Source organism: Brachyistius frenatus, unplaced genomic scaffold (genome assembly GCF_029030835.1).
Source record: "Brachyistius frenatus isolate BFR_SWC_R1_liver_20210118 unplaced genomic scaffold, ASM2903083v1 Contig_68, whole genome shotgun sequence".
NCBI classification, from domain to species: domain Eukaryota; kingdom Metazoa; phylum Chordata; class Actinopteri; family Embiotocidae; genus Brachyistius; species Brachyistius frenatus.
In genome coordinates this window covers 981,468-999,793 of record NW_027210667.1, presented here as the reverse complement: position 1 = coordinate 999,793, position 18,326 = coordinate 981,468, and the positions used below count along the sequence as shown (strand labels likewise).

The 18,326-nt window shown below is 37.5% G+C and overlaps 1 protein-coding gene across 2 annotated transcripts; it reads right to left on the bottom strand.

The window, feature by feature from the left end:
• Window positions 1–5,451: 5,451 nt before the first annotated feature.
• On the bottom strand, window positions 5,452–17,902 carry postnb (periostin, osteoblast specific factor b). Of its 2 annotated transcripts, XM_069707411.1 has the most exons (22): window positions 17,766–17,902; window positions 17,163–17,261; window positions 13,832–13,896; window positions 13,424–13,581; window positions 13,181–13,345; window positions 12,943–13,089; window positions 12,438–12,579; window positions 11,492–11,704; window positions 11,247–11,381; window positions 10,725–10,873; window positions 10,322–10,458; window positions 9,998–10,128; window positions 9,747–9,877; window positions 8,841–8,943; window positions 8,639–8,706; window positions 8,203–8,248; window positions 8,058–8,087; window positions 7,427–7,618; window positions 7,295–7,339; window positions 6,923–7,000; window positions 6,798–6,836; window positions 5,452–5,613 (listed from the first exon to the last, which is right to left on the bottom strand). In XM_069707411.1, exons 1-22 carry the CDS (start codon window positions 17,882–17,884, stop codon window positions 5,585–5,587), a joined length of 2,421 nt encoding a protein of 806 aa, XP_069563512.1. In that variant the 5' UTR covers window positions 17,885–17,902; the 3' UTR covers window positions 5,452–5,584. The 2 variants fall into 2 exon arrangements, with proteins under 2 accessions (XP_069563512.1, XP_069563513.1); XM_069707412.1 differs by lacking the exon at window positions 6,798–6,836.
• Window positions 17,903–18,326: the final 424 nt, after the last annotated feature.

Here is an 18,326-nt window from a genome sequence, read left to right as displayed (position 1 = left end):
TAAAAGTTTTTGTTTGTTATTGTTTTTTCTTTCTTTTTGGGGTCTGTAATAATAAAGCGCATAATTATGGCATCAGACCTTTTATACTAGATTTGAATGATGGGCAAACCATTCTTGTCAAGTTTTTAATGCAAAATAAATATTTAGCATTTTAGAAAAGCCTGTTTTTATTTTAACGTGATTATAATATCATTCCACTCAGTCTCACATCAAAATGGTTTGCTTCAAAGCACAAAACATGTTAGTTTCACAAAAATGGTCCACAAACTGGGAGATGTTTACATGTGAGACTGGCTTGTCCAAGAATAAAGTCATCTGACACAGAAAAGTGACAGTGTCCGTGTAGAGGAGGTGTTTGAGTCCGTGAGAAAGCAAAATTCCTGAGGGATTTTATGTGCCACATAAACATTATCTTTAACCGTCTGCCAGAGTTTACTTTGCCAGATTTGGTCATTAATGTTTGTTCACAAATGTGCAATAGCCTTTAAATGTGAATTAACTACTGTTTTGGCCACTTTTGGCAGCAGAAACAAGTTGTGAAGGCAGCATTGTCATAATACCCCTTTTAAACTTTCATAGGAAGTACTTACTTAATTATGCATTTATAGCAGTATCACTCATCAGGAGTCTCTGGGCATCCAATGTTTATAAAGTCATGTAGTCTAGTCTGTTTTTGGTCCTCATCTGACCTCATCTGTCTTCTTCACATCAAGTCAGTTTTAAAAAAATATTTTAAATCTGCTCGGCTCTTTTGCTTCTTAAATACTCTGTTCACTAGTCTGACTGAGTTTTACAGCTGACAGCTGCAGCTGTGAACCAAAACAGTAAAGTTGCATGCTGGTCAGGAATACTGATTTGAGTTTGGAGCTTCAGGTTTGGGCAATAATTCTCTGGAGATTTATCAATAAAGCGATCCCATTATCGCTGTTGTCAATGTTTGGCAGCTATCAACAATTTTCAAGGCAAAAGCACAGGGATGTTTATTACAACATCTTTGTGAAATCTGTTCTTTATAATGCATTCATCCAATGGTGATGAATGAAATGAATAATGTTCTTCTCATGCGTCTCTTGGACAGCCCAAATATTATGTAACATCCTGGCATTCACCATCAAACACAATCTTCAAATGAATAGTCATGGCTATAAGATTGGATGTGTCAAGGATAACTGGCATAATAAATTCTGTTGTTGTGTATATTTATAGCTGATATTTTTATTTGCAGTTAATGGCAATTAAAAACTGGTAATCAAAGACATCTGGCCCTGAAAGTAGATAAAAGAAGACTTGAACAATATAAATGTTTAGACCCAAATATTTGTATCCATGTTGCGGTGGAGTAAAGAAAACGTTTGGCAAAATATGTTTAATAAAGAACAGATTTGAACACAGAGCAGATTATTTATTACGATCCATTTTTGTCACTCTGGCAGTTATTCCTGGAAGTCTGTCAGAGCATTACCGATTATGTAACTTTTGAATCAGCTTGTCTTTGTAAAAGTTAAATCACTGTGCTCTACAAATCCTTATCAACTAGGTAAAAAGTCAATAACCTTGATTAGTTTTAGATTTAATAGTGTTAATTCATAAGATACCAAACCTGATGTGCATTATTTACTTCTTTGACCTGACAGTTTGTGGAAATGGTGGTTTTGAAGTAAACCAAAAACCTTTTTTTCTTTGAACTTTTGACCAATAGTTCCTCACTTACTCTTTTGGTCACAAAAGGACACTGTTGAACTATACATTCTTGAGATGAAAAGGTAATACTTCACAGTGGATATAAGAGAGAAATGGCAGCAGGCCCACAGGCTGGATTGTGAGATTTTGAAAGCAAAAGATTTTAGTGAGACTTTTTCATAAAACAAGTTTATCATTGTGAGTTTACCGTAAATCCTTTACAAAATATAATACTAATGACACTGGGACAAAACTGGTTATTTGGCTCTGCTAATACATATTTTTTCCTATTAGCCATACAGAGTGTTCATTCATATCAGGTGGGCTTCATAACAAAAAGCTAATAGACAAGCTATGACCCCAAAAATGGCCTCAAGCAAAGTGGAAATTCTCATCCCATGCTGCTAAAGTAAACACTGGGGACGGGACATTAATGACAAATAGGCATTACATTTGAAAACTGATTCATTAAATATTTGAAAGAAAGAAAAAAGAGATTAAATTAAGCTGTCATTCAACATCATAAGAAGAAGAGGAACACATTGCCACCAAGCTCTGGAGCTTTGCCAGGTAAAACTGTGACACTGTGAGATTAGATCCCAGAGTGCAAAAAGCAGAAACATGCAAAGACGACTGTAGCCATCAAAAAGTTCTGTGTGGATCTCCTTAAAAAAAGACATGAAGATAAGCTGCAGTGCAAACTTTGCAGGTAAAGCTATCAGGTCGTGAAGCACTAAGATTAATGGTTGAAAAGTCCTGTGCAATTTTCGAATAGTTTTTTTCCTTGAAAGGGCAATCCCTAGTAAACATTGAGTTGTTAGTCACGTGGTGTTGTAGAACAGTAACAGAAGGTGAAGACACGCTTCTCTGAACTAACACGGCTACATAATGCTCACCTTCACATCTCATGGAGCGAGATAGAGAGTGACTAAATAATTATTGTATTTTGTAATTAAGGTCTTGGTCATGGCCAAGTTGATACACGATTGCATCGTAGTACGTCATCAAAGACACAGCCCCTGTGCCAGAAACATGTTTGCTCTTTAGGAATGTAAAAAAAGTTTTCATACAACCATGTAACCAAAGCGATAGTGTGCTTATATGATTGATTAAACATTAAAAGGTATTCCATAGCAGCCAAAATCTTAACTGCAATTAACTTTGACAGATACAAGATTCACAAAAAAGGAGAGTAGCAATTAATAGTTTTATTTCTAGTAAATGACCAGGTATGTAAGGGATTATTGAATACTCTGTTCCATCAAAACAAATAAAGATGTCATGCATTAACTCTAGCAGTTACACTTTTTTTTTTAAACGTAGGATTTTGCACAAAAGCTGCAGCCTGGTGCACCATCAACGACTTATTAAGATTTAAGATTAAGATTGATTTGAGGCACTGACAACTTATTTTGTTGTGGCATTGTTTGGACAAAACTGGAAACAACGAAAGCCTAACAGATTAGTTAAAGCTCTCTCAACATAGAAATGCTCCACATAAATTCGCAGCCTGTGTGGTTTCAGTTACGGATGAAAAGACAGCTGCCTGTTGGTGAACAGTGGAAACTGTCAAGCCAATCAAAGTGATATTTGAGTCAGTTGTTGGTGATATCAGCAGTCTCGTAAATGACTTAGTAATTGATCGGTGGATCACTGCTGAGTAAAGCATGGAAAATCCCAAACCAAAAGGAAAAGCAATATGATCCTCCAGCAGATGTTTTCTCAATGTTGTAAATGTATAAAATATTGCCCGCTGTGTGTCTGACTGCAGAATGTATTCATTCTCTCTGTGGGGTGTTTGCATGTTACTGTAGTAGTTTGTGTAAACAGTTACTTCATCTCTGCTGGTACAATTAACATAACAGTGACTGACAGTCTAAACACATAATAACTCCACAGGGATTATAGTAAAGAGGATAATGCAAACAAACACAAGGATAAATCATTTGTTTTCATGTCTCATCGCCAGCCGACCTCCAGCTTCGCCAACAGACAACTTCATACCAATAAAATATTCCTACTGACATACACTATCTATGCAGCTGAGGATGTTCCACTGATTCTGAATTAAGGGCCACAGTTTCACAGGACAACACACTATACAAACAAATGTTGAATGCATGTATGACATTTCTTCTTTCTTTATTACACTGAAAGAAACAGCTACAAAACATCAGTAACATACAAATAAGTCAAACTGCATTTCTTTTCATCAACGTGTCAGATATGCAGACTTACATATACTGACAAGATGCCAAACTGAGCAGCTGACGTCCTTGTATGTTGTAAAACATTGAGTGATGAAGTCTGTCAGCTCTGCATGTTTTAATCAGAGATGTGCAAAGTGTGCAAACTATTGGCACTGTAGGAAATACTAATATAATATTTTTTGTACATCTTTACAAGCAAACAGGTTATTATTCTGATTTTCTAGAGGCCAGTGACTGGATGAACAGACTCAATGCTTCAAATATTATTGAACAAAACAGCATGTGACTGGCGACACACTGATTATTAATAGCACGATGACTTCATCATGTCAGGCAGTGGTGAACCAGCTGTCTAGCTCACTAAAGCTTGTTTTTGAATCCTGAAAATTGTTTTTAATGTGAAATTACAGATGAACAAAAGATTTATTTTTACTTTTTGTCATGTATGTTGCAAGAGTTTCTTTTCATATCTTGGCAGTTGCTCATGATTTTTACACATTTTAGTCACATCCAAGAAGCCATAAACTGCTCTAAAGAATTTTGCACACGAGCCAAGTAACACAGGAGCTGGGTCGGACCCAAATGTTTGCACACAAGAGCTCGCTTAATGTCCCTGTAACCTCAGGGCAAATATTTCATCAGGCTGCACTGTTACTCCAACTCAAATATGATTTACACATTGATGATTTACAAACAACAACAAGCAATGCATTCATTATTGTTCATTTTAAAATAGTAATTAGAATTACTGATGTTAAGTTACTTGTATTTTTTTATGCAAGTTTCATACAATTTATTTCATGGAGATACTTTTCTTGAGAAATAGAAAAATAGGTTTTTCTTAAACCTAGTTAGATTTATTTTCTACAAAGTCTCTTTTAGGAAATAATCAGAAGTGGACTGCTAAGCTTCCATGTAAACCTATGTATTACTGGACCATTGAGAAGGATGACTAGTTTAAACACCTTGTATATGGAACTGCAATATGCAGACTAAATATTTATGTTTCCTGAATTTACTTGATAACTTTTTGAGGACATAGAAATGACTCCAAACCACAATTTCATCAGATGCCCTTTTCAAACTGGAATATTTATCTCAACAAAAGCACTTTATTGGAAGATGTTTGGAAAATAAAAACAAAAATACCTGCATTTAGCTATGGTACATCATTCCAAAAAGATAAAAGCATAGACAACATTTACATGAACCTGTAAACAACTCACAGCCAGAGACATTCTAATAATATAACAGTTAAGGTCAAAAACACAGCCTTTTCTTTCTTTCAGTTTTTATCATGCAGAGATTTTAAAATCTTCCCAAACAGCTTGTAAAGTCTTCTTGCTTTAATCTTCACTTCTAGCAAAGGCATGGAGAAGTTTAGAGTTGCAGTGTTATTATTACTAATGTAATGGCTTGGATTTAGATGATTTTATGGCTGTTTTGACTTGCGGTGTATTTAAAGTCATGCCAAAAGGTTCATTTGAACTGTTTACATGTACCCGACCAAAAGACTTGATATATATATATACATAGTACATTCAAAAGCACCAGCATTCTTGTCAGTTACGGCTGTTACAGTATAACTGAAATCACTGACATGTTAGGCAGGTCTTCTTTGTTAAAACACCAGTTTCAGCCTCTGGATTTGGTGTCTCTGCCATTAGAAGGGAGATACTCTCATCCATCCAAGCTCAGTCCCTTGCCCTCCTCCTGGTGCCAGCTGGCAAAAAAGAGATAGAACAATAAAAATACATCAGTCACGTGGAATATATTGTCTAAATGTAATATATACACCATGTTGAAGTTTGGCTTCTATGCTCCGATCTCATCACTCCCCACATGGGAAACACCAAGCTCAGCACAGCAGGGAGTGGGAGTAATAACTTCCCCCTGAGGGGAGGACCAGGCAGAACCTACCGGTGGAGGCTGCGGTGGAGGTAGGCCTGGTGAAATGATATATGAACAGCAGCTGTAGCGGCATTAGCACCAAGTGTCAGCATAGCTTTTCAGGTGAGCATTGTGCCGGCAAGCATGGCAGCAAGTGAGAGAGCAGCCCACAGCTGGCATAAAGAAATACGATGACATTTTGGGAAATTCTGTCTTTTCTTTCCAAGAGTTAGATGAGAAGACTGATACCAATCCTGAGTCTGCACGGAAAATATAAAGCTAGCTATAGTCAGGAGCCGGTTGACTTAACTCAACATTTGAAACGGAGGGAAACAGTTAGCCTGGCTCTGTCCAAAATCAACAAAACCATCCACCGTTTATGAATTATTGTTTGTTTAATCTGTACAAAATCAGAAGTGTAAAAACCACACATTGTGGTTTCACAAAGGGGTTACATGCAGGACTACTTCTTGGCTAGACTCTTCATGGTTTCTTGCCATCATAGTGAGGCTGCCAGGCAACCTGTGCAGCTCCAGGTAGTTTCTGTGCCTGGCTTAGAAATATTCCATCACAAAACCTCCTGGGAAACATCCTGCCTTTGATTACTAACAGGACATAGTGTGTTCAATTGTGAACTCCACGGGTGCTGGTATAGGCAAACTGTTTGTGCCTCTTTCTACTTTTTGTGCTAAGTTAAGTTAACTGCGACTGACTTTCACTTTACATGTATCATGTATACATGAGAGTCTTAGCAGTCTTCTCATCTGACTGTCAGCAAGAAAGTGAGTGGTGTAAACACATTTCCAAAAATGACCAGCTGTTACTTCCTAAGGACACCCCCCCATGTTTGAAGGGTGTGTTGGATATATGATGGTGGGAGAAGAATAGACTTAGCCTGTGCCACATGAATGCAACAGCAGACACAAATTTCCAGCCTAAAGTAGCTCACAGCATTTGTTATAAATGCAGGATTTTTTTAGGCTGGTTAATTTCTTTCTTTCTTCCCTTCTCTGTTACCTATAACTCTCCGGGTAGAAGTTCCTCTTGAATTGCCTTCTACAACGGCAAAAAACATAAAAGTCACATAATATTTATGAATTATTTTTCCCAGTGTCTGAGATTTACCAAAAGATAAAACTTACTTTGGATGAGTTTGGTAAGCTTTTCAGAGTCGAGATTAATGTTCCCTTCAATGGTGGAAATTTCTGAAAGGTCAGTTCCTGATGGAAAAAATAAAATATCATTAAAATATTTGTGCAATTCTGGATACACAAATTATTTGAACTGGACTGAATTAAACTTTTATAGTACAATATATGATATGTAATAATGATTTCCCCCCCCCTACAAATCCAACCACATTTACCACTGGGAGGCTGAAGGGCAGAGAAGTGAGTAATACAACATTGAAGACTGCTGATTGTTATAATTAAACAAACTTGGACAATAGTGCTTAAAATTACAGGAATCACCCTTAAAGTTTATGTTTCCAAATTGGAATTAGTTTCACTGACCTTCCAGGTTGATGGTGGTGCTACTGCTGGCTGAGTACTGAGGGACTGGAAACAAAGGTACTCATGAGTTTTGAAGAAGCTAATTGATATATTGACATACTGATTGAAATATACATGTATGCCTATATTTACCTGAGACCAGCCTGGTGACTTTGGTGATGGGAGGTTGACCTTCAATAACCCTGGTAACCTTGGTGACGGAGGGTTGACCTTCAATAACCCTGGTAACCTTGGTGACGGAGGGTTGACCTTCAATTACTCTGGTAACCTTGGTGATGGTGGGCTCCCCTTGGATAACCCTCCTCACTGTGGTTACATCAGGAACTGTAAAAGCACAGAAGGACTTTTTCACCAGACTGAAATTGCAGGTGTGCTGCATTGCCCTTTGATGCAGGGGATTTTCCATTTGTATGCAGGTATTAAAACAAATGAACCTTTCTCTGGATCAGAATGGTTGCTTTGACAAAAATGTGATTCATAATCAAGTAACTTCTGCCAGATATGTAGGTTTTTAATATAATTTTGCATGGCAGTTTTATTTGTTAAAATGTGTTGTTTTTAATGTCTTTTTAAATATTTCAATTATAAAAATGACAATTTTGATCGGTTTATATCTCTGACTGGTACGAGACATATCCAAATTTCTTCTTGCTGGTAATTTTCACATTGTTTTATACATGAAACTGTTTCATTGAAAGATCTAATAGACTTTACTGATTAGGAATCACATGCTGATGATAGTCTGTAATCATCATTACTGTACCTTCCTGGATGACACGTGTGATGATCCTCTCTAATAATGACAGAAGATATAAAGCCATTATTGGCAGGGAAGAATGCCTCTTAGAAGATTGAGAAAATAAAACAAAATTACTATAAATAATCATTATAATTATATCACTACTTACTCATAAATGTGAGGGGGATTTCCTGATATCTGAATCCTACAATGTACTGTGGAAAAAAAGGCAAACACCTGTTATAGAAGATTAAATATTAACAATGTTTAACAGACATTAAAAACAACACATTTTAACAACAGTATGCTGCAAAACAAAGCCTATAATTAATGTATCTATCTAGACCGTGTGACTGATTTACAACAAAAATAAATCAACTGTCATCATGATTTAGAACCAAAGTCGTGTGACTACTCGTCAACGAGCTGCACACCCTGCACAGATGCTTTGCAAGTAGGTTCTTGTCTTGCACTTTAGATTGCGTGACATGAAACATGTTTTGACAGTCACAGAAAGAATAAAATACCCGCATACATAAAACTGCACCCTGCCCTTTACATGCCTTGCAGCTTTAATAATAGCAAGTCAGTTTTTGATATGACACCTTGATTTGCATGTAAGTGATGAGCCTCTTCAGTAGCATGAGGAGATCCTGGCTTCCAACGGGTATATCTGGAAGAAAGCACAGGGCGTTACCCAAATTTTGACTTTTACAATCATTATAAAAACAGCACGTAAAGTGCATGTTTTGACAGATTTATAATGGGAAGAGAATATTAGCCAAGTTAACACGATGAACTTTGTACCTCCAGGATATAAAACTTGGTTGACAAAGTGAATTACTCCATTTGTGGCCATGATATCAGATTCAGGGACTTGGACAGTATTGACTTGCATGGTGTTGTTTGCCTGAGGTAGATAGATAGATAGAAAGAAAGAAAGAAAGAAAGAAAGAAAGAAAGAAAGAAAGAAAGAAAGAAAGAAAGAAAGAAAGAAAGAAAGAAAGAAAGAAAGAAAGAAAGAAAGAAAGAAAGAAAGAAAGAAAGAAAGAAAGAAAGAAAGAAAGAAAGAAAGAAAGAAAGAAAGATAGATAGATAGATAGATAGATAGATAGATAGATAGATAGATAGATAGATAGATAGATAGATAGATAGATAGATAGATAGATAGATAGATAGATAGATAGATAGATAGATAGATAGATAGATAGATAGATAGATAGATAGATAGATAGATAGATAGATAGATAGATAGATAGATAGATAGATAGATAGATAGATAGATAGATAGATAGATAGATAGATAGATAGATAGATAGATAGATAGATAGATAGATAGATAGATAGATAGATAGATAGATAGATAGATAGATAGATAGATAGATAGATAGATAGATAGATAGATAGAGTTAAAATGATCACAGATATAAAAAACAGACAATGCGAGGCGTGAGTCAACCTGTATTTTAAAACATATGAGTGAATGAGCTCTGAGTAAATTTCATTAGCTTTCTGAGGTCACTAAGTTTCCAAACTGAGAATGAGTTTTAATCAAACAATAATGATTGACAGTTCTATGAAAAGTAACTTTACCGAATAAGTACAACATTTTTGTATACTTAAAGATAAGAAAATGTATAAAGGTTGAGTTGCTCCAGGTATAAAGTAACTTTAAGATATAAGGTATATGTTTTTGCTTCACTAAATACTTACAGACATGACTCTGAGGTTGCTGCCCTGGAGAGATTTGAGAAGGTTTGTTACCCCGGGCTCCAAACCACCACCGATGAAGACGCCATTGTTAATGTGATAGAGAAGGATGGTTTGAAGAGCGCTTATGTCACCTGAAATAAAAAATGGCAAACAGATAAAGCATTTATTTATTCAGTGTTGTTTTAAACTGGCAACATAAGTGCCTGGAGCCTTTAAAAAAATAAAAATAAAAGAGAGTCTGGTAGACCTACTCTTCAACAAGCTCAAATCACTGTTGCTTAAACCAACAAAAGCCTTATCGCTTGGGGCAAACAGAGTAAAGTCTCCTTCCTGTTGGAGCAGGTCAGTCAAGCCTGCAGCTTCCATCAAAGACAAAAAGATCCTGCAGCACAGAGAAGAAAACAGTAACTTGACTGTTATAGAAACCGCTGAGGACTGACATATTGCAACAACAGCAGTTTCTCATTCCCATATGTGCCATGTGGATTTAATGGAAAGACACAGAAAGATGTGGTTTTAGTATTATACTGCATTTTAAGACCAGTCAATTTTCATTAACACTAGCCTGTACTCACTTAAACCCTCCATTTTCTGTCAGAATCTCCAACATAGTTTTTTCTGCAGGTTTCAACAGAGTCCTCATGAGATGAAGGGCCCCATTGCTTCCCACTTTACTGCCTCGTACAAGGCAGGCATTCTCAAAGCACGCAGCCTGCAGATATAATCCATATGTTACATTACATTACATTACATTTCATTTAGCTGATGCTTTTACCCAAAGCGACTTACAATAAGTGCATTTCAACCATGAGGGTACAAAACCAGAACAACAGGAATCAATCAATCACGTTAAAGACACAGAGAGTAATGTGATGTCTCAAACAAGGATTGATGGTCAAATGACAAGGGTAACGCATATAATGTGTGTTTCATGGCATCCGGCCACAATTTTTGGGCACAACTTCAAAGAGGACGCACTGTGCGATAGATGAAGACCCGAAGAATTTTTCCTCCGATGGTCTCCAGCCGCTGGCCATTATACAGTTGTTCCAGGGCAATTTTATTTTTCAAGATGTGGTTCTCCAGGATAATCCTGAGTTGCCTCTGATCCATGGACATCACTTCATCTGTGGAAGAAAGAAATAGTTTTATATTTCCCAATTAAAATGAGACACTCCAGCAACACTGTATTTGCATTTAATGTATTGGCTTTAGCAGCAATAATTGCATTCTTAATGTGAGTATTTTGATTAAAAAAAAAAAGACCCAAAAGCAGCAGCTGAAGTCCAGGAATGTTCTTTGCGGGAAGTTTTTGGTCATACATGGCAAAAAAATAATTCCAGTAAATCCTTAATTTCCCTGAGGTGCCATTTCTATATACATATATATATTCGCCTATGAGTCATCATGCAATGTGGACCATCCAGCACTCATAGTTAACCATTTGCTGGGTAGAAAACAGAGGAGTGTGCACGATATTGCGAGCAATATGAGACTCACCATTGAAGACAACATTAAGGGGAGCCAGCAAAGTGTACTCGACCTCTTGTCTCATGGAACCAGCAATGCCCAGCTCGGACACCATGTCACCAAAGGTTGACTGGGAGTCTCCCAACAGTTCCATTACCTGCTTAGCTTAAGGAGGACAGAAAATCCGGACAATATTAAAATATGAATTACAGAAAAACATCAATGCCTGGGACAAAATATAGTTTTGGTAAAAAACAGGGAGAATGGAGTCTAACCTGAGTCTGGCATTAGTACTTGGTCAATAAGGTGGATGACACCATTGGTGGTGACAATGTCCTTCTTGAGCACCATTTTGATGCCATTAACTGTTAAGCTCTCTCCGTCACAGCCGATTTCAATGTTGTTGCCCTCCAGGGTCTCATAAGAGCTGCCTGCCATGATGGCCTCCGAGCACTCGACTGAGTTCAGGGTGTGGAAATTTAGAAGAGCTGAAACAAGATGCAGTTTGGAATTAATATGTGGTTTAGTTGTAGAAGCAGATGTACATTTGATCCATTGACAGTTTTATGTTCTTTCTCATGTTGTACTGCAGCTGAAGAAACAATGCTCAGGAAACCTGCAGACCCCTTGGATCCCAGAGGTCTTTTTAACTCTGTGTGAGCTGGTTTTGAGCTCACGGTGGACGAGCTACGAGCGAGCTGAGTTGAGACATATTGCCAATTTGATCAGCTGTCTCAGTTCAGATGTTTCCCACCTCAAAGTGTTTCTGCAAAAAGGCTAATGTTGAAATTCAGTTCATAAGAATGGTATAACTCTTGAAAATATTTGATTTAAATACAAATACCCATCAATATACAGTATAAAACTAAAGTGTTATAATGTTAAATGATGTGTGGCATTGTTTGACTTCTCCAGTCACAATTTTATGCATGACTTGAAACTGGAGGCTTTTATTTTATTAATCTTTGGGACAACTTTGTTACGTAAAGCTATGTGTGTCCCAGATTCACTGTGGCTTCATCTGTTTTGAATTTTAAAAAGTTGAAGATGTGGAAAAAAATACAGAAGACTTGTAGCAAACTTGCTGCCAGAAACCACGACATTTCTTTTCCTATACATTCATCATTAAATATAAATGTGGTCTTGCTACAGTTAATCTAAATCCTCATTTAAGAATAAACCCTTAACGATTAGTTGTTGTTTTTTTTCTTTTTTTTTTACCTTTGAGGACCTCTTTGTCGCTGTAAAGTCTTTCCAACACATCAGCACCGAGCTTCTCAAAGGCGTCGTTGGTGGGAGCAAAGAGAGTGTAATGTCCTGACTGACCCAGTTTCTCCAACAGTCCAGCGCTTTGAGCAATGTCCTGGATGATGATTTCAACCAGCAAGATTATGTTTAGTGAACTTTATTTTTCACTAAAATACAGTTGAAACAATTGCAGGAGGTAGCCATAATAACTGCCTATTATAACTTGTAATAAAATTTTTATTTAAAAGTGACTACATGTCGTATTATAGTATGTTTATATTTACTATGTGCACAATCCGTCTTTAATGACAAAGTAAGGGAAACAAAGGATTTGTCTTTGCTCTGTTAATTGACCACATTAACTCCTACATTAAATTGACATGAAATCCAATGTGATCCAGATGTGCAGCAGAGTTTGCAGTTTGTTCTCTTTCCTTCAGGCGTTTATTTTATTCGACCTTCCCCTGTGTGTACTCACACTCAGAGTTGTCAAATCGTCATGGACCTCAATGGTGTCTTGAATGGTGTTTCCAACAGCGCTGATGACACGGTCAATGACATGCACGACTCCATTGGTGGCAACCTGGTTGCCATGGATAATCCTGGCACAGTTCACAGTCACCACCTGCACACAACATACACGTCAATGCTATACTCCTGACAAGTGTGTATAGCGCAACAAAAAGCAGATAATGACACTGAATGGTCATACTCACCCCATTGGAGTAATGGTTGATTTGGAGACCAAGGTCATTGTACATGGATGTGACCGTCATTCCATTCCTCAAATCTTTGGTCAAGAGGCGTTTGTTGGCCATGTGATAATGGAGAGCATTGTACAGTTCAATGTTGACATTGCTGACCAGTGCGTTCCTCATATCCTGTTCGATGAGGAAAAGTAGATGTTAAAACCTCACAGATAGAGAGGCTCCATAGCTGTTTGTATTGTCCTGACTCACCTCATCCAAAAGCTCCCAGGCCTCGTTGCTGGGTGCAAAGATAGTGTAAGATCCTGAACCCTCAATCTCAGGTCTTAGCTTAGAAATGTCAGCGTATCTTTGGGTTGAAGTGGCCTTCACTAGACCAAGACTGCCATAAACATTGTCAATTGGGGCAACTAAGAGGGGGGGAAAAAAGCATTATTAGATATCGGCGTGTCTTTCTGAAAATAGAAAAAATTAATCCGTGAAACGTTTGGTGCCTGAAAAGAAAAATAATGTGTTGACAATATGGTGTGGCATCTCCTTCTGTTTGTTTGGTCTGAGTTTTTTTTAATACCACACATCTGTTCAACAGCTGTATGGCCTCATCTAACCTTAATACACTGATTACATTGTAGTACAACTACTTCTGCTGTCGCACTGTACCTGCAGGGCAACCAAGGATGCCCTCCATCTTCATGTACCCTGGGCAGCACTCATAAAGCACAGTCCTGCAGGCAGAACACACAGGTCACGAATACGGTTAGTGCACATGCTCTGAAATACCGCGAGAATCTTTCAACATTGCCTTGTAAAAAAAATTGGATTTATTCTGGCTGCCATGCATTGAGCTGAGTCACCATAGTGTTATGGTCTGGTGTTTGAAGTGTTTCCAGATGTTACTCATTATCTCCTGCATTACTCAAACAGACCGTGTGATCCAGCAGCTTAGGCCCAAACCTAATGGAAAGGGTGCCTTGAGGCTTATGCTACCACTACAGTAGTAGATTTATACTACCAAGACCTCCTCTTTGAAGCTTAACAATTACAGAAGTTTGGACTCGACTTGGCATTTGACTAACCTCAGAAATAGTACGATTTGGGCCTTGACATACTGCTGTGTTATTATGGTTAACTTAGGACATTTTGGTTAATACGAGAGACATTAATGGTTTTGATGGTCTGTATGGAAACAGTTGAGCTAATCTGAAAAACATTGACATCAGAATTTTCCCATCTTTTTTTAAAATAGAAATTTAGAATTAAGAGAATGGTCATTGACATTTGTCATCTTTCGATAAATTAGACACAAGTTAGAACGGCTTATTTGCTGTTAAACAAACAAGCAGTCCATAGCACATGAACCCATCGCCTGAAGAGAACAGTAAAGAGCAGCTGTGAGATGCAAACTTGACTTGCGTCAGCAGGTTTGAGCATGTTGAAACAGTAGAATTGTCTCCAGCTCTGGGAGAAGCAGGCATTTGGACATTTCACCTTAAATAACTAACAGGTATTCAACAATATAAAAAAGGCTCACAAGCCATAAAGAACACCACACATGAAGCTGGTAAGGGTAAACAATACTATATGTGCCCATAGTTGGCGGAGGAGTTCATTACGGTATATATAGCAATTTTTATTGTTAGAAACAGGAAAGCGTCACCTGATCATGATTAAAATAATGAAGGCATGTCGTGAGAATAATATCTAGTCTATTTACAAATCAATCACCTACTGTCACAGTGTAGTACATACAGAGAAAAGTCCTCTGAAAGATGATAAAGTGCTCAGGTTTAACAGTTCCTCTTCATCAGTACTCTCTCTCTGTGAAATCTATACCATAAAGCTCCATACGTGTGCTATTTGTAGTTTAAAATGGACAAAAGTGACTGGAATTATGCACATAGATATAATGTTTGTTTGGGAATGCAGTTGATCAACAGTAGAGATGTACCACAAATAGCTTGAGATTATGAGCAACTACTGACTAAAAATCAAGACCTTCAGACCATCGAGACACAAGACTTCAGAGACTGTACTTTACTGAGGCACTCTGTTCTCTGTTTTATCCACTGCTGATGTTTCACACAAGGCACAGACCAGTGCTTCTGAGTTATGGCTAACTGCACCTCTTTAACAGCTATATTTGAATCAAGGTTGAATGGAGTTGCAGGCACTGGGATGAGGTCACACAAGCTCCATTGGGGCAGAGTCAGCAAAACCCCCGTTACACTGCTCTCCCACACTGAAGGACTGTGTCTGTAATGGAAATGGAAACTTTCAACTTGTCAGCATCTCTGCAGACGGTCTGTTCCACTAACAATAACGATAACTTTGTCATAATGTAAGCTGTATGTGGCTGCATTCCAATTCAACACATCACCAGTGGGCAGTCTGGAGGTTTGGATGTATAGTTTTCTTGGAGACAGACTTGCTCTGAAAGCAGACATTTTCCCACAGTGGGAGAAGATAAACGTTTTGCCTGGCTGAATAAAGCTGGACTGAGCATCAGTTGCCACAAACTAAAAGGTACAATTTAAGGTATACAGCCTCAGATAATCTTGATCAGATAGGAAGTACTTTGTCTCAGCAAAAAGGCAAAGGTGGCCTTTTAGCTCATGCTTAGGTGTTTTAGGAGCGATATCGTCTTATAAGATCATCTTTATTGAAATTTTTGTTTTCGTTTGACAATTCCACCTAAACCTTCTAATACTAGTTGAGGCATGTAGATGTGAATGCACACACTGTATGTGGTGTACTCTGCTACAAGCAAAAGTTGAGCAAAACTGCATGCTTTTGAAAAAGCACTCCTGAAAGTAATTACAAACACAGTTGTTATGAAAACAAAACATGTTCTGCTGCTATGCCGGGGACCACTGGGACACATCTGGGGATTCTGTGGAAGACGGGGTGGGACGGACAATTGGCTTGGTTTGGGAAGGTAATATGATCTTTGTCATGTTTGCTACTGTGTTCAGGAAAACTACAACCCAAAGTTAAACTGGTCTTTAACATGTTTGTGCAACCCTCTCAATCCACAACCAATTTAGTTAGTATTAAACTAAAAAAAAACAATTAAAAAAAACCAGAATATATACACCAAACCTACTCATCTAAGTAAACTTTATTGACTAATAAGAACATTTTGGCAATTTTGGTAAGTGGAATCTATTACTTTTAAAAGTTGTGCAACACCATAAAAAAAAAAAAAAAAGTGAATCAGTTTGATGTGTGAGTGTAATTTGGCTAAGCTATCTTTTGATTGATTCCACAGTACCATGTCAGACTCCCCCTAAGAAAGCTTTGTTTCAAACATTATCATTTGCTAAGTTGAGTGAGCATGTGTGAGTTCATCATGAAACTTTAAGCCTGTTTAGAGTGCTAAGCATGTCTCAGTCAAAGTTGAACTCAGTGTGTGTCCTATATGCATGTATATGTGTGTGAGAGGGGGAAAAGGAATAAGAGAGACTGCAAAATAGGCATGGCCTGGATCCATGTTTAAAGTTAAAAGTGCTGAGAGGACTGGAACAGTAACAGAAAAAGAGGTTCACCAGAATCATTGAGCTGAACACTTTTCCATTCATGAAAACAGTCAACATTTTGCAGCCACATCAAATCCTGGAATCAGCGGTTCACCACTATCCAACGACAACCAGGCTTCTTAAGTTATGAAAACCCTAACTTGGAGTTCATAGGAACAAATGGGACTGTCTTCAGTACAAAGAGTTTAGAGCGGCGTCCATAAATGTGTTTTTCATTTTAACGGGTGGTTTAACTCAGAGTGAGATAACAGATGTGTATCTCTGTGGAAACATCAAAAGTTTCCAAGTTTCCAAACCCTTAAGATGAAGTAAATGAAGAAGAGCAAGCAGACAGTGAAGAGGAAATGGCATTTTCTGAAGCATAAATATGATTCACGCTCAAGTTAAACTTTTAAATCATTGTCTTGAACCAGACAAAAATGTTTGTCCTATCGTATACACAAAACAGCACTTACGCTTTTTTCCCACAGATGGAACCCCGGTACCAATTACGACAAGTACTGAAATACTTCTTCTTGGTCCCCATGACTTGCTGGAGCGCACACACATTGGGTCTGATGGGAATTGATGGTGAAAAGGAGACAAAGCATAAATCAGTAGGTACAACACAAGTAAGAATCTAATAAGAAATAATTCACATGTAAATTATTATGCGACAAAGATCCCTGCTGGGTAAGATACCAGACTGTCAATTATGAATATTTATTTTGCAACTGCCGCTGCTGCATCTAAGACCAGACAAATATGAATAATGATAGCTACATGCTGGACGTAACACGTGTTGAGTTATTATTTAGCAACTTTAACCTAATTGGTTTAAACCTTCTCAAAGTGAAATGCAGCATTATTTAATAACATTTTAAGATAAATGAATTATTGTGAAGCCCATTATAGCAGATTTTTTTCACTAAAAATAACAAAGATACAAATTTGCAGGAATGATAAGAAGTACTGATGCTCATTATACTCAAAGTTCATGTGTACATCAGAAAGAGAGAAAAAAACAAAACAACCAACAACACTGAAATAATCAGAATTAATAATATGGATGCACTTACCCTTCTTTTCTTGCCCTGATGCGACTGTGGGCAACTATTTTGTCATAAGCTGAGGAGTCAGCACTGTCAAATGCAGAGAGCACAAAAAGTGCAAAGGCAGCTACAAAGAGGAGCTTCATCCTTGGTCCCTCAGCTAGCCCTCCCAGACCCAGAGTAAGGAGAGCACACTCAGAGCAGGAGTTTATATACAAGTCTCACCCTCCACTCTCAGAGCATGGCAACATTTCTTACATGCATGGACCACCCAACCTCTCAAAATACCACACATCTGTACACTGGGGTTAATTATATATTGTGTGATTAATTATAAACTACAGATCTTTATATTAGGAGGATTCTTTTATATAGTGATTTGAGAAGGGAATTCTTTATAGAAAGTAGAAACACCACCACATTTACAAAATGTTTCGTAATCTTTTACCATTCTTCATTTATGCAACTTTGTGATGCATTTTAATCCCACAAAATAACTTACTTGTTTTAAGAGTTCTCTGGAAGTAACTTCACAACTCAAGTGCAAATAAAGTGCTTATTGATTAAGAATTAATAGAAGTTGATTGC